This window comes from Calypte anna, chromosome 2, assembly GCF_003957555.1.
Source record: "Calypte anna isolate BGI_N300 chromosome 2, bCalAnn1_v1.p, whole genome shotgun sequence".
In the NCBI taxonomy this organism is placed as follows: Eukaryota; Metazoa; Chordata; class Aves; order Apodiformes; family Trochilidae; genus Calypte; species Calypte anna.
In genome coordinates, this window is record NC_044245.1 from 49,733,282 (window position 1) to 49,749,834 (window position 16,553).

The 16,553-nt window shown below is 39.4% G+C and overlaps 1 protein-coding gene across 1 annotated transcript in view; it reads right to left on the reverse strand.

Annotated features, from left to right (window-relative positions):
* Window positions 1–1,250: 1,250 nt before the first annotated feature.
* The window catches only part of TBX20 (T-box transcription factor 20), a 34,933-nt gene continuing 19,630 nt past the window's right edge, over window positions 1,251–16,553 (reverse strand). The window contains exons 7-8 of the mRNA XM_008503374.2: window positions 5,968–6,077; window positions 1,251–1,698 (exon numbers count right to left, since the gene is read on the reverse strand). Of these exons, the coding sequence (XP_008501596.2) occupies window positions 1,358–1,698; window positions 5,968–6,077 (451 nt within the window). The 3' untranslated portion in view covers window positions 1,251–1,357. The remainder of the gene's footprint in view (window positions 1,699–5,967; window positions 6,078–16,553) is intronic.

Below are 16,553 nucleotides of genomic sequence, written 5' to 3' on the forward strand. Positions count from 1 at the left end.
GCACAGAAACTCTGTGTTGACTTCTTATTTACAGTGGAATCCTAGCTCCTGCCATGCAGAAAGTCAGCATTGCACTGGAACTTTTCAGCAGTGCAAAGCATTTGTGCTAGCTCTCTGCAAAGAAGTCACTTTTCCTTATACCTCTACAGTTCCTCTGGTGCATCAGACATAACATACTAGAAAAAGTGGATGGTACTTTGAATGAGAACCCTAATTACTAACTCAAAAAAAGGCAAATAGGGATAAAAAAATTACACGTAAATTTCTGCACTGGTATTTTCCTAAGGAAACTCCACCATTCTACTGGGACATGGAAAAACAGACATCAAAACCCTCATTTTCCTGGCCAAACAGCTTGTATAACAGCCATGCCCAAATCCAAGAAAGTCAGAACAAGTAGAAGGATACTCCAATGCCACTCATCTTGTACTAATGCATCGATTCTAGTTCAATCTAGAGAGTCTATAGGCTGATCTAGCCTGAAATTTGCATAAGTTGGTACCCATTTTCAGTTATCAACAGGTCTTCAGTGGCAAGTGCAGCAGCAAGAAACCTTGATATCTTGGTTTTCTAAGTTTCAGTAACAGAATTTCCCAAATCAGTATTTTCCTTCATCATACCTTAATAGAGAGTTTAATTGCTCCTCCTAGGATATAGCACAATTTTTTTTTTTTTTTTTAGACTGAAAGACAGAATGTATAATTACTGCCACAGTCATATAATGTAGTTCTTTTTTGGAACTGATAAGAGTTTTGTGAAAGAAACAAAGACAGACTTGTAAATAGTTTTCTCTTTGGGATTATAGTAGCAACCAAGAAATACTGCTTTTGGTGAATAAAAGCCAGTCTTTTAAAAAACACAGTGGCCTTCACCACCTTGTCCCATTCCCAGTAAATGTGTGGTGAGATAGCCTTAAACATGCTCAGAGTTGTAGCAAGACATTTTCCTGGTTAGATACTCTTCAGTCATAAGAAGAGATGAAAATGAGTAAGAGTACTGCCTTTCTCAGAATTCTTCTAACATATGAAAAAAGACATACACAATTAATTTGTACATTGCTGCATAAACATAATCTCTTTCTGCTTGGTATAATGCACCTTTGGAGCAAGCTGCACACACCCAAAAATCCTGGGAACGTTGGGATCCCTTTTGGCTGTGCTACACAAAGAGCAGCTCCAAGCTGCATGCGCTCTTCTCATGATCCCTCAATGGAGGAATCTATATCCATAATGCATTTTCTTAGCTGGTTTGTTATGAGTTCAAGCACTCCTGCCACAGGCCTTTCAGGAAGGTCCCTCGTGTTTTTCATACCAAACTTGCACATGGAAAACCTCGTGTTCCTCTCGCCTTCCGTCAGTCATACAAACGGCGTCATCACTGCCGAGGAGTGACGCAGTCCCTGGATGGCTGCATAAGGACCCTGCTGAAAATAATGGTGGTACCTGGGCATGTGGAAGGAAGGGAAGGTGGGGCCACTACCTTGCATGGAGCTGGCTAGAGCAGAGGGTGTCAGAGGCATTCCCAGGCGGCTGTATGGAGGCAGAGATCCTTGGATTGGATGAGGAATGGGCGTAGCTATGGAGGCAGTGCTGGTACCCAGGGCGCTCAAGGATTGTGGATGCTGAAAGCCAGGGAAGCTGGTTGAGGAGGATACCCAGGAGCTGAGGGACAGGTTATCAGATGTTGTAAAGGCTGACCCTGCAGGCAGAGAGAAAGAATGCCTGATGCTTGCACTGCAACACACAAAGCTGGTAAAAGAACAAAAAGGGAGGAAGTCTTTCACAGCAAGGCTGATTTTAATGACAAGTTGCCATTGGAAATACTTCCCAAATGCTTCTCTGTCCTTATATCTTTTTTTTTTATATTGCAATTTGCCAGGTGTTGTCCTTTATCACTACATCTTAAGTCGAATTTCCATTTTAAGAAGGTTGTTGCAGTGACTTGAACACTCAGATCAGCTTCATACATTGGACCTTTTTAGGTATGAAAGAACCTTGTAATGCTGTCACTAGATATTGAAGCATCTACTCCGACATGGAATCTAATGGCATTCCATCCCTGTTTTGAAGACATACTTGTAGCTTTTTACATCAGATCCTTAATAGAACTGTTTATTTTTTTCTCAAATGCAGAAATATACAATTTGCACTACAAGTTTTCCTTATTTTTTACTCCAGCAAAACTTGTCAACACTGCATCTTTTAACTCTACTTGATTTTTTTCCCAAAATATAGAACAGAAAATTCTACAATGTCAAAACACTTGCTATTTTTCAACAGTGTTCTAAGAAACAATTCTAATGCTAAATCACAGTAAGAGATGCCAGGCTTCAAGTGAAATGAAAAAATATATATTAAAAAGTTGTTTGAAGGGTGATTTCCTACTTTTGATCAAATGGAATTGCTTTTTTTATTATTATTATTTTTTAATCTGAAAAGTTCCAAAAATTCTTGTCACAAATCTTCCACCTCTTTAAAATGATTTTTCTTTGAAAATTGCAGAATCAAAAAAATAATTAAATAAAAAACTTTAAAAAGGGATAATGGCTTCTTTATATTAAAATGAATTTATATTAAAACTACTCATTTTATTTTGACAATAAAAAATTTTTGGAAAACAACACTTTGTTTGGGTATTTATACGTGGTCATTTTCAAATAATCTGGTGAAAATATTGCCCTTCTTCAGCTCCTCTATGCACATGGTCATCATCAGATGTCTGATTTCTAGAAATGCTGAATACAATAAAATCCTATAAAGTCTTAATTTTCATTCCTATTCAAACAATAATGCAGCTCATGTCCCCTCTGTATTTTCTTTCTTGTCCAACTTCGTCCATTGAGAAAATGTTTCTTACTTTAAGAAATAAATTTACTGGCAAGAATATTTGACTATAATTTCAAGCCAGTAATGCAAAATGATCTGAGATGATTAATTTTACAGCAGGTATTAGTTTAATAAATCTGATTCCAGAGGACAGGTTCATCCAAACTGTGGAAAGAAAAAATATGAAGACATCTATCTCTTGAGGTAAGCTTATTTGAATTATATGTACTAACTAAATGGAGCCAAATACTCAAACCTTGAGCAAACAACAATAAAAATTTAAAAATGCAATTTAAAAATGAACAAACAAAAGGAAAACAAAACAAAACAAACCCCAACATAATTTTTTTTAGGGATACATTCTCAAATCACAAAGTGTGCTGCTCTTGATTAATCCCTACTCTGCTTAATGAAACAAGTTAAACAGCCCAGTAACAGGGAAGAGAAATACTGGTGATTCAGCAGCAGAAATGGACTTGAGACAAATCCTGACCCAACTACCACTGAACCAAACCCAAACCAAGCTCTGAAGTTAGGATCCAGAGCCAAACTACAAGGATTCAACTATACTTACTGACCAGAGCAAAAACTTCCACAAATCAGGCAATATCTGAGCATTATTGCACTACAGGAAAAAGAAGACGTGAACCTGGATTTGCCTGGAAGGTTTACATTTGGCTGAGTTCCAGGTGGCTACTATGAATACTCTGTGTGGGTGCTGGAGTGAAGGCACCCAGACACTATGAATTAAAGTGTTTTAATTGGGTTCATATATTTCATATATTTCTGTTAATTCCTTTGGAAAGTGACTTCTTGTGATAAATATACTGCTGAAGACTAGCCACTTCCATCTTTAGAAGGCTGGAATTGTCTGAGTTGAGAATGTTCTGAATGTAATTAGAAGTAAATAGCAGTGATAGACTTTCTTCTACACACAGCAGAGGATGTGACTTCTCATGAGGAAATTTGTTCCTCCAACTGCAATCATTTCTAATTGTAACTTAGTACCTCAGAAAATCTCATGTCACATTTGCCATTACCAAGGAAATTGCCATAGTAATTCTGAGGCCACTGAGGCCTCAGAGAGCTTGACACACACCATCCAGCAGTGTGTTTGCATTTGGCTGTCAACTCTCATACGTATAGAAGGACACCCCTCAAATTTGCATGCAAGGCAGTTTACATGTGCATCAGAAGAAATAAAAGTGTCCATGAAGTTCAATAGGATTGTTATTTCTTTCCTCATATCTTGGAGGATGTTTCTTTAGTGGATTCTCCGTCCCTGGAGATACTTAAAAAGAGACTGGATGTGGCACTCAGTGCCATGGTCTAGCAATGGTGGTTCAAGGGTTGGACTCGATGATCTCTGAGGTCCCTTCCAACCCAGCCAATTCTATGATTCTATGATTCTATGATTTAAGGGCACCAGACCTTGAAGGCAGTACAAGAGCAGTATGGTTTATCCTCTGGGCACATATCTGGTTGTCAGAGTAATCAAAGAATCACAGAATGGGTTGGGTTGGAAGGAACCTTAAAGATCATCAAGTTCCACCCCCCTTGCTATGGGCAGGGACACCTCCCACTAGAACAGGTTGCCCAAAGTACCATCCAACCTGGCCTTGAACACTTCCAGGGAGGAGGCAACCTCTAGGCAACCTCTTTCCAATGTCTTACCATCCTCAAAGTGAAGAATTTTGTTCTAACATCTAATCACATCCTATATTAGCATATGGCTACCAGATTAGAAAAAGCTGATTGCCACAATTCATCATCTTCCTCACTTGCACATTTACCATATTGTGAGCAAATACGGAATTGTATCCTCTGTGTGTTATACATTGAATTAAGTTTAATTAACTATTCCTTCATCCCCTGACACCTTCCTTAGGATTCCCTTCAGAAGAGACAGTCTCTTAAGAGAGAGTTCTCATATTGAGGTTCAGCTTGTTCACTTTGTCACTTCCAAAGGAGGACACCATACCAGGGAGCCATGTAATTCTGAGAGAGAAGGTGCCTTGCTTGGAGCCTTCTGGCAAGGGAAAATTCAACACTGTCTTCAACAAAATCTGGCCTAGGATCTAAGCTGACTTGAAGTGAGGTAATCCCCGAGAAGCACATAAAAGGTTGGCATGGAACCAGCTGAGCAGTTGCTCCAGAAATTTCACAATCTAAGAAACTGCTCTTGGAACAGATATGTATGAGCAAGCCCACCTAATCACATTTTGTTGAAGAGCAACTTGTGGTTAAAAATAAGTGTGTTTTCCTTGCACAAGTCCAAAGAGCTTATGACCAGAAATAATGCTCTTATCTTAGCAACACTGTATGAAGTTAGAGGACAAGACAAGGGCACTGCCAGTTGGAAGGCAGATAGAACTGCTTTACCTCAAGTGGCTGTTGCATATCAGGCAGGTCACAAAGTCAACATGCAAAGTATAATGCAACACAAAAGTTTATGCTACTCAGTGATCCCACAGGATGGGTCTGAGATCTTTTTCCAGTGGCAAATTATGACAGATGGCACAGCTCTCTTTGCTACTACTGTTGTGACTGCTAAAGTTGAGAAACCATTTGATAAAACATTTGAAGTGACTTGCCTCAGCGGGAAAAGCACTGTTCAGAGGCCAAGCAGTAACAATTATACATCAGGTTTTTAGGGAACTATGGATTTTTTTTCCCATAGAGGCAGAGCAGGTTAACCACAGCCTGGTTGAAAACACTCAGAACCACTTCTGGTCCACAGCAGCCTGAAGGGGCTGCAAACACCTCCAGGCTACATTGTACTTTACAAACAGTGTTGAGCTCCAGGGATGGGGAGTGTTAACTTGTTCTCAACACCAGGGTGTTGAAAGTTGTCTGGTTTTCAGCCATCCTGTAGAGGAAGCAGAGATAGTTCTTTTGATGGCAGAGGCTTCATAGGAATCTCCACAGCTGCCTCCTGAACTAGCCACCAAGACAAGTGCCATGGACATACCAGGTGTCCAGGAGAGCCACAAGATAACAAATAATTTTCTTCATTATTGGATATCAGAGCAGAGAGGCACAACAGAGAAATGCTTCAGAGTACCAGAGTACTGGCTGTGGTTCTCCTTTTCTGGAGCATAACCAGGTCATCACAGTTTCCCTCATGAGCACATTTTCCTACCTCTGTTTTGTGTTGCTTGGCTGTCATCTCCAAGATCATCTTCTCCTCCATAGGTTCGAATGGGAGATCGGGCATAAGAATGCTTTTGGATAAGGCTCTCCACACTTTCTCTGTGAAAGTAAACCACCTATTGTATCAATAACATCCTGAACAGCCTTTGTAATTCATTAGGTTAAATACAATGAACATGCTGCCTTTACCCTGTACAGATCACAGCTTTCTTACACAGACTCTCCAGAACTACTTGACAAAAGGGTTACCTCAGAGCATGTCACTGGAAATGCTGAACTTGGCCTGCAGTGTTATGACGTTGCTGATCACATCTTACCTGCATGGTACTGCTTCTGCAGCAGAAGAGTGAACCTCCCACTATGTTTCTTGGATGTGATCTGAGACAGTGAATATAACACCAGCACTCTTCACAAATTTCAAAATGCACGCTCTGACATTATTTGTGCTGAGTGATCAGCTTGGGTTCAAAGAAAACCTGTGGACACCTGTGGTCCAGCTCCTTCCAAACAAGCTTTCGCATCACACTTGACCATCTCACAACGTGCTCTCCCAAGATGGGTCCAGAGACAGCTCAGCTCTAACCATCCCTCTCTTAGCATCAGAGCCAAGGCCAGTTCTGTGCAGCAGGAAGTCTCAGATACTACCAATCTCGTGCCACGTCTATTCTGGGGGGTTAGACGTGTCTGCCAGGCCCCAGCCTCACTGCTGGTACAAAGGACTGAAGTCACCCAAACAATTTTTAAATAGAAGAAAGACATATCTGCATGATAAGCCATAGCAGCTTGTAAGGAAGATCCAACCTTACACATTCCCAGCGTGTTTCCATGTAAGTAGGTGGCATTACACCAAAGATGAATATTACTGAGGCACATTTCCAAAATGGCTTTGACCTTCTGTTCCCATTTAAGAAATCTAAGTAGCAATAGCTGTATAAATCTGCTGCTTGGTGAAGGAATTGACCATGTGGCCATTCATACTTGCTAATGCCTTTCACTTTGAGAACATGGCTGTTGCAGAAATTCTGAGGAAAACCACTTTCAAAGTAACATGACAAATCACAACAGCACATGTTTTCCCTTCCTGCAAAAAGCCCATTATGGTCATTTTGTCCTTGGTCTATCACTGGCATCATTACTTATGCTAGTCTCCACAGAAAAAAAATAAATAAAAGGAGGATCTTATCAAAGTGATTTACTTGTGTCAGGATTGGAAGTGGACTGAAAGCAATGGCAGTTCCTACATAGAGGATGATATAATTGAATTACTGCCTTTTAAGTGATTGAAAACAGTAGGCATATCAGGGCTATCTCAAAGAAGATTTTACAAAGAAAAAGACAGATGGCATTGTTTACATTACGTGCTGTATGCCTCTTAGAACTTTTTTTCCTGAAGCAGAATGTGAAATGCAAAGAATTTTACTTAGCCAAAAGACTATTTCAGATGAATAGAGAATAACAGGATAATAAATCAGACCAGTGTTGTCTAAGTGATTTAGATACCAATCTGTACACATATTCATAACCAAAGAATTACTGATCTCTAACTGTCTGAAAACAAATGTGATTCAGGTGATTGGATTGTCTCCTGGCTTTAGTAAGGGTTTGCTTATAATGACAGACAATACAGCATGTAATAATGCTGTGATGCAACAGAAACAGTGCAGTCTCTAGTTCTAGTGCAGTGGGCCAAATTCTCTAAAACGTTGGATCCAATGGCAGTTTGGGGATAAACTAACTCCAATAAATTTACATTTGAATTACCTACAGGGATTTAAAGCTAAATCAAATGCCCACAATTATTGCAGACTAAATTCTTTCCAGATGGGTTTGTATGCTAGACAGAGGACTCTATTATTCTATATGGTTGTCTTCTTTTAAAGAAAAAAGACATGACTTCTTAGTGAACCCTGAATCTGCAAAGTTTGAAACCAGGGAATTATGTGGTAGGTTAATTTATTTATTTTTCATGTTGTAATGTTGCAGGTAGTATGCTAAAGGTTTTAGAAGATTAACCTCATTCATTGGCACAAACAGCAAAGGTTTCTATGATGGAGGGAATGACCTAGTGAGGAAACTCAGATCAGGGTAATTTCACAAAAGCAGTTCCTTTTGTGCCACTGGGATTTAATATTCAGAACTCTATTTGCTTATCTTGCCTAACCATGTTGGTGATTTACACTATAGTCACAAAACAGCTATCAATTTTTCACTTAGAAGCTGAAACTGTGATTCCTATAATGAGCACAAAACACTGAGATCCACGCCAGAACTTCAGCACCTGGGCCTCCACAGCCTTCAGCCGGACACTCTTCTTTCCACACACACACTTGCTGCATTGAAACTTCCAAACAGATCAAAAAGAAATAAAGAAAAGCAACAAGTGGTGTATTTTCTCCATTTGTGAAGCACATCTCAGAGTTATCCCATGAATCACTGTTTCTTCACTCTAGCAAAACATGAGCTGAAGTCTGCACTCAGGTCACTCCAACCCTGGAGAAGCGAGCCACTTGCAAGTTGAAGGATAACCAACCTTTCCTACTCACTGTGTTTCAAAGGAAAGGGACTGTGTCCTCTCTGCATCATCCTCAAATGTTTCATGCTCAGAGAGCACTACATGGAGATCAGTTCTTCTCGGAGAACAAAGGGGCTGCAACTCTATGGAAACATGAGGGGTTTCTTACATATGGTTGAAAAGAGGAGCTGCACCTCCTCCACCCTTTTAAGACAGGGGTGCTTTGGGACTTGCTCCAAAGTAGATGTGTAGGAAGATGCAAAACTTTAACAAGATTTAAGTTAAGTACCTGTGAAATCTAGTTTGAAATGGAGGAACAAAGCTGGCAATCTGAAACGCTGGTTTCTGTTTACATGCTGTTGCTGAAAGGACTTAAACCCCTAAATCTTCCTGAAAATTCTGCTATGAAAGTATAAACTCGTTAGAATGTCCAGAATATGGTCCTCTGTAGAGTGACCCAATAAAATAAATTTTAAAAAAACCTAAAATATAGTAGTAATACTAAAAGGGAAAGATTCATTAATTCAGACCTCTGGCTTTATAGTTCTGTATGCAACATCTTCAGATATTTTAGTGTGGCTCAAGCTACTTATGGAAATAATTTTATAAATTACTGAATGAAAAATCAGTATTTCCAATTTTATGATTTTGCACAATAAAAAGAAAAAAGTGATGAGTATGGTGGAGGTTGTTTTGAGGTTTCCTTTAGTTTTTTTTCTGAGCTGATGCACACTAAACTGGAGAAGATCAACGTGACTTTCAGTTACTCAATATTTAACTTCTGAACTTCACAATTCAGTTTCTGATCAGACACTTGTTATGTAATACACGATTCTAAATTTTTTTTCCTTTTTTATGTATCTTAAAACTCTACATTTTATTCTGCTATAGCCATAAATTAGCAATAAATTTTGTTTAGAGAGACCACAAGCTACCAGCTGGATAACAGAAAAATGTCTCCTATATGTCAAATTCTTCTGTGTGGTCTACCAACTATTTTCAGTCTTCCAGACTTCTTTTCAACTCAGTTATCTTCTAAATACAGAGAGGGGGAAACGCACACACAGACATAATATATTACTATGATTAAGCTGTTCTGTGTGCACAACTGGGCACCATAGCAGATGACAGGCTGAAGAAGAGTGAGTTAAGGGCTAAAGCTGCTTGAAAAAGAGAAGGAACCCTGTGCCAAATGGAGAGAGGAAAAAATAATCTCGTATTGCCTAGCACACCCACAGAGAAGATGCTGAGGAAGAGTAAATAAGTCAAGGTAATACAGAGAAGGAGCTTTAGTCTGATCCCAGTGATCTGCATTCTGACAGAAGCACACCTTGGGCCCAGCCTTGTAAATAAACTTCTGCTTATGAATGAAGCATTTCTCTCCTTTATGCAAGAACTAAACCAGCAAGTTTTGGACTGGGATACCAAAGAAGTGAAGAGTTGAGAGAGCTGACCAATTAGCAAGATTTTAGGGTGTACAGAGAGAATCTTGCCACCCTGCAGATTTTAACCTCTCAACCAAACATTTCACTCTTGCCTCTGCCAGCAACCCATTCCAAAGCTAAACTTCCAGCTTGGGATGCTTTATGTCTTCCAGCTTCAAGCTGGGTCTTTGGCTTTGTTGAGTTAACAGTGCCCTGTATGTATTAAGTAGTCTCAGAGGACCAAAAGTAGATAGGAAAATCCTGATGTAGCTGATAAATGATTCACTAAAACTCCACAGGGTAAGCCCAAAATCTTGCCAAGGATATGAACTGGAAGACAGAAGAAAGCAGAGCTGATTTGAGAAGCAGCTGAGGAATAAGGCCCTGCATGAGGATGTTGACTTCCTTTTGCTGTCAACCCAGATTACTGAAATTCTCTCAGGAGAAGGTAAAGTCCCAGATTACCCTGAGTAGGATCTTTAATCAAGATGAAAGAACAGGGCTTCTTGTAGATGGAAGCTGGCATCTCTTTGATGCTTCTTCATGTCATTTTTTTCTTTTCCTTTGGTGTCTCTGTGCTTCAGCTGTGCACTCAGAGCAGTCTGCTGATCACTGTGACCCTGATTCTGAAGAGCATGACCACAAACTCTGCTGATACTGAAGAGGGCTCACCTGGCCTTAATGCACTGACCACACTGGTGTCACTACATGCCTACATGCACCTGAAGTTATGGATTTTCCTGGCTTTGGTAGACAGAAAACCTACCTTCTCCCTTTGGGATGAGGAGTCTTGAGGCAATACACCTGGTTGTAGGAGAAGGCATTAGAAAAGCCAATCCAGAACTAGCTTGCTGGAGCCAAACCTGGGTTAGTATCCATCTCAGGTATATACCAGGGCTCCAGTGAGGATGTCAGATAGGACATTCACTGGTAGGTGGGTTCAACCCCTATTGAAGACAGTGTGCAAAAGTCAAACTGTGGTGGGAAAGAGAGGGTGACAGATCCTGCATCCTCTACAAAAGTTACTGCCTCAGTTTAAGAGGTATAGCAAAGCATGGCTGAGGAACCTGTCAGTGTTTTCTCTTTTCCCCTTATTATCCAGGTGCTAGGTAAGTGAAAAATAAGGTTATCCTCAGAATCTGCTCTCTGTTCCTGGGTTTTGTCTTTTTTTTCTTTACAAAAAAAGGCAAGGTAAAAAAAAAAATTAATAGATGGAAAATAATAAAACTGACAACCATGTTTTGCTTGGCTGTTCAGCTCAACACAAAGAAAAATACAGAACAGGATATAAAGCATATGAATTATCAGTTTGCAGCCTGAATGACTTCTTTAGTTCTGCATTTCAAAGGTTTCCTTTTTTTTTTTTTTGTAGCTGCCAGTTAGTATGTTTGGAAGGGAGCCCAGATAACAGAAGACATCAGAAGTGAGGTGAGGTGAAGACAGATGGAATAAATGGCCTGAGAAGGCACAAAAATAAACTTGTCGGAAGTCTCACTGTAGTAGAACTTCTTTTTAAGGGAAAAGATGACTAATTTGTCTAAGACGCAAGTGCTAAAAACAAGTCTGTAAAAAAAAACAAAAAACAAACCCCACAAAAAAAAAACAACCAACCAAGAAAAAAAAAACAACACACCAAACCCAAACAAAACAAAACAAAAAAAACCAAGAGGAGGAACAAATATATTTCCATGACAGCAACTAAGGGTGTAAGAGTGAACAACAAACCCTGTCAGAATCACTGTTCAAATATCTCTCAGCCTTCATGTGCCTGTGGCTTTCAGTTGATATTTTGCACATAAACAAACGTGCAGATATTTAGCTGCTCTTTTACTTGTAGATGAATATTACAGACAGACTCGGGGAACTTCACTCAGCTCTGACATAGTATGAATCAAATCCTTAAGCAGAACAAAGTAGCTCCGTTCTACTGCTTGGGTTAGACCTGAACTAATTCCAATATACTTGGAAGCACATCCGAGTATATTGCTTCATGTGTGCTGAAGTTCTGTTTGGCCCCAAAGCTGACACAGAGCAAACACTTTTATACAAAGTCATAACTATCGGACGAGTTCTGTATGAATACAATAATCCAAGAATCCATATTGTTTTAAGAAAGAAAGGAAATGAGAATTAAATTATGAAAAATCAAGTTTCAGTCTTTGCAAGAGAAAGAACAAGTCAATCTCCAAAGTTGTATTTAGTGATGACCTCACAATAAACATCAGCCTACTGATGGCAATTGTGGAAGAGTTATAATATAGGTGAAGGTGACGTAGCCTGGCTGTAGCCACGATATGGGAAAAGTAATGACACTTAATGGAGAAGGAGCATGAGGTTATTAAATATAGCCATGCCACTTCTCTCAACTGCAAATAAGAATGAGAGAAAAACAGCTATCTTAACACAGGGCAAAAAAAAAAAAAAAAAAAAAAAAAATGTTTCTCTTCTCTGCCTTGGAAAAAAAACACACCCCACACACTTGCAAACGTACGTCAACTATCTTTCTCTGTATCTGGTTTTCCCAAACATAGTTACACACGTAGTTCTAACGTAGCCAGCCCCATGCAGTTCCACGTCACCAAGTGACAACAACCATTTCTTTCTGACTGACAGGCAGAGGATGAAAGGTGAGAACAGTGCAATGCTGTGAAACTGGAACCCCTCTCCTTATGCATGCACTACACCTGCATGGGGTGGGTGGAAAAACACAGGCAAAATAAAGTATTTTTATACTGTTTTGCACAAGTAAAAAGCTAGCAGAATATCCAAATAGATAATGAGACAGGATATGAGCACCTGAAAGTTTGGGAAATAAAGAGGTTTTAGGTGGCATGGAGGGCTTTCTGCTGGGGAAAAGCAATCATTGCCTGGCTAACAGTAAGTAGAGATGGAGGAACCAACTTTGAAGGGAATGCTTCAGGTGACTAAATATAGGCAGCCAGAGCTTTCTAAGACATCCGAGTCATCAGCAATGCTCTAGAAGGGATTATAGGGAAAATATAGACAACCCATCCACCCCTCTGAAGCAGCAGCTGGAGACTGGAGTAAACTCAGCGCATCTGGAATGGCACCAGATACCAGGCATTTAGACACCTGAATCCCTGCTGTTTCTCCCTAAACTTAGGACTTCACTGCTCCCAATCTAAATATTGAAGATGCTCTCCCATGGCCAGTTGCTGACATTCACAGCCTGAGAACTAGCAAAGATAAAAGATGAGCTGGTGAGAACTATGACACAGCCCTACTTAAGCATGAACATGGAAGTAAGCCTTAGAATATATTTCTGGCAGTTGGGAGGAGACTTTCAAGAGTCAGGCAAGTTCTAGATCAGCTGTAAAAAAGTAGGAATGGGTAGCAAGGCAGTTCTATGGGGTGAGCAGGGGAAGGAATGGAAGAGAGGTCTGCAGCACACAGGGCATCCTTAAGCATGCGGCTTTGACTACTACTTCCACAAGGCAGTGCCCATGTCCAGGCATTAGCATCCCTTTCACTTAATGCCTTGCAAGCTGCTACAATGTATTTCCACATTTTGGACACGAAGTTCCTCAGGGGAAAATTCAGAAACTGATTACCACGCAAATCGGCTGGGATGTAGCCCTCTTACTTATTTTTCCCATCTCCCAATCCTTCTTTTCTCTGCTTAAAGATTACTTGGGTGTGCAGCCACGCTTTTCCATGTTGTCCCCCATGCACAGATCTACCTCCCAGAAACATTATTGGAGTTGGGCAGATGGGTAAATACTCCCTTAGGTCTCTAATTGTTACAAGTCCAGACCCTGAACCTCCCTATCACATACTGGATCAAATAGACAAGAGACAGTCAATCATTATTTTACAATTCAGTAGTTCAGTTGACTCACAGTCTTGAAATTATTGCCTTTTTCACTGGATTGTTTGCATGAAATTAATTGTGATGTTTTTATCCACTTATTTTCAAAAGGCTAATTCTTCATAACAACTCAAGATAAATTTAGGCTCAAGATAAAAAAAAATAATTTTTTGGGTTTTGATTTTGCATCCTATATGGCTCTGCCAGTTTTTTCTTAAGCAGAAGCATAAATATATTCCCATTAAAATCTATCACCAGAGTGAACTGCTCATTAAAAAAAAAACCAACAAAACAAAACAAAACAAAACAAAAAACTGCATTAGTTTTTTTCACAAAGGTTACCATTCAAAAAAGTCAAGTTTCTCCACATTGCTGCCTTCAGCATCCCAGATGCCAGGAGCTTAACACCACAGTATGTTAAGCTCCACATTCTGACAGTTGTGCTAAATGTTCAGTTTTTCAATCACAACCACTGTGGCATTCTTTATATAATAGCAGAAATGTAAATACCACATAAAAAGACCAAAAGGTGAATCAGCAACTTATGTAAATCACAGTAACCCCAGATAAAGTTCACCCATTGCGATAAATCGATTGCTACCAGTAATGTATGGAAGCAGTTGATTGATACATATGAAACTCAACAAATATTTTTTCAGTGGTAAAAGCTTTGTATACATAGCTATGAGTAGAAGGAAACTGTAGTAAGGTATTTAGACAGGAACAAAAGAAAATACAGGCACTTCAACAGCTTTGCTGCTGCCTACCTCTTTTACAATTTTGCATATTTCACCACCTTACATATATTATTTTAACTGCAACACATACAATGCAAATAGATTTAATCCTACAGGCATTTGAAGCTCGAATTTCCTACACAGGGATCATAAATCTAGAATGGGAAGCCTGAAATCGTTAAAGTCACATATTTATAAAATCATATTCAATTAGGTTAAAAAAGTGCAATTTCTGTCATCATGTCATAAAAAGATGTGTTTTTCTCTCAGATCTACTATAAAGAAAAGCTCCCTATATTGTTACAGATAGAGGCTGTTTTCAATCAGTTACAAGGAGCAATCCAATTACTGGATGGTTTAGTGCAGTAACTGACTCCAGACTAATTTAATTTCTTTAGGTCTCTAAAGATCAATTGATCCGATTTGTTTCCCTCCCCAAAGGCTGTTTAGGAAAAAGCAGGCTTAAATACCTGGAAATGAAATACAAAGCTCTGTACACTTTCACACTACTTAGGTCATTTGGAAAAGCTGGAACTCACAATAAATGAGTGCTCTCTTGGCCCTAACATCACAGGAAGCTTTACAGGAGACCATTAGGGACATCACACAGCACTGCAGGTTCTCTGTGCATGGCTGTCCCCAGGCTGGCTTAGTAATCAGTGTATGGGAGGTATTTTCACAGCTTCTAGATAAATGTTCATTTCTCAAGGGCTGTGCAAGTGTGTGTTTGGCCTGCATAATCTTTTCCCTGACAAATAATTTTTTCTTTTCTCAGACTGTGAATTTATAGAAATAACTAAATTTCCAACTCGATCAAGTGAGAGCCATGCTGTACTGTTCAATCTATCACCAGCATCTTCTGATCCATGTCACAGTGGACATCAGGCAGGAAAATCTTCCTGTTGCCCTGTCTCACTGTGCTGTTTCTTCTGCCTTTTATCAGATTTACTTAAGCAATTTTGAAAGTTGAAATCTATAGAACCAGTGGGCACTTAGAGAATTACATTCTCATCCCCCTGAATATTTTAATGCTGGACCTGAATGAAACCCTTGGTATTTCTGGATAATATTTGGTAACTAAGCAAATTCTCAGTCTCTTACCAACCCTCTTGTGTGTTACACTTCCACTGTCCCATTACCTGATGTGTTGTGCAACAGGTTTTGGGTTTTAACTACCCTTGCTTACTTATCAAGGTAAGCTTTTCCATTTAAGTCACAATAAGACCTTACCTAAACTTGGACTCTCAAATCCAAAGTTTAATGTCATTTCCATACTTTTCACATTCTGCTTCTTGAATTTATTTGAGGTTTCACATTTGGCTGCCTTATCTTTCCTGGTAACATTTGTGCCTGGGCAAGGCTGCCTCTCACAGCCTCTGTTCTTATGCTTATCAATAAACAAAAGGGCACTGCGGTTTAAGCTCAGCATTTCTGACTCCATGCCATGTGCTGTTATAATAAGATGTCCTCTGGAAAAATTCCCTTCCTATCCAGCACCACGATAGTTAGTTCATCTTCACAGAGGTAACTAAGTTTTTCTCCCAGCTTATCTCTTCAGACTTTCTCAGCCCTTGCAAAACTGTGTCATTAGATATTGCCTGGCTGTAAAACAGGGAAACTGAAACGTGAAAAGTCAGTGTCTTTTCCTACAGGTCTCTTCTTGACTATTTATTGCATAATTTATACAAACATGAGCTTTGCATTCTGCTTACTGTGGTACTTTGTCAATACAGCAGGCTGTGATATTTTATTTAAATTTGGTTTTGTTTTGTTTTTCTTTTAACTTTTCGACAAAGACTTTAACTTAAGAAGCAATTTTAACAAGTTGTCAAGTGTGCACTGTAGTCTACTAGCTTGCTTTTCCCAAATTACTCTTCTTTCACCCAGTTACTCAACATATCACTAGTGATCCAGTCCCTAGAAAGCTGTAAAATATTCCCATCCATGGACCTGCTTAAATTGATGTAAGTTTGAATAGCTGCAAATAATTTCTCTAGTTGTATGGATATGACCTCCCTGAGCAGTTTGTCCCCTATATGCACCCGTGAAAGATGATTCACAGATACATCTGGA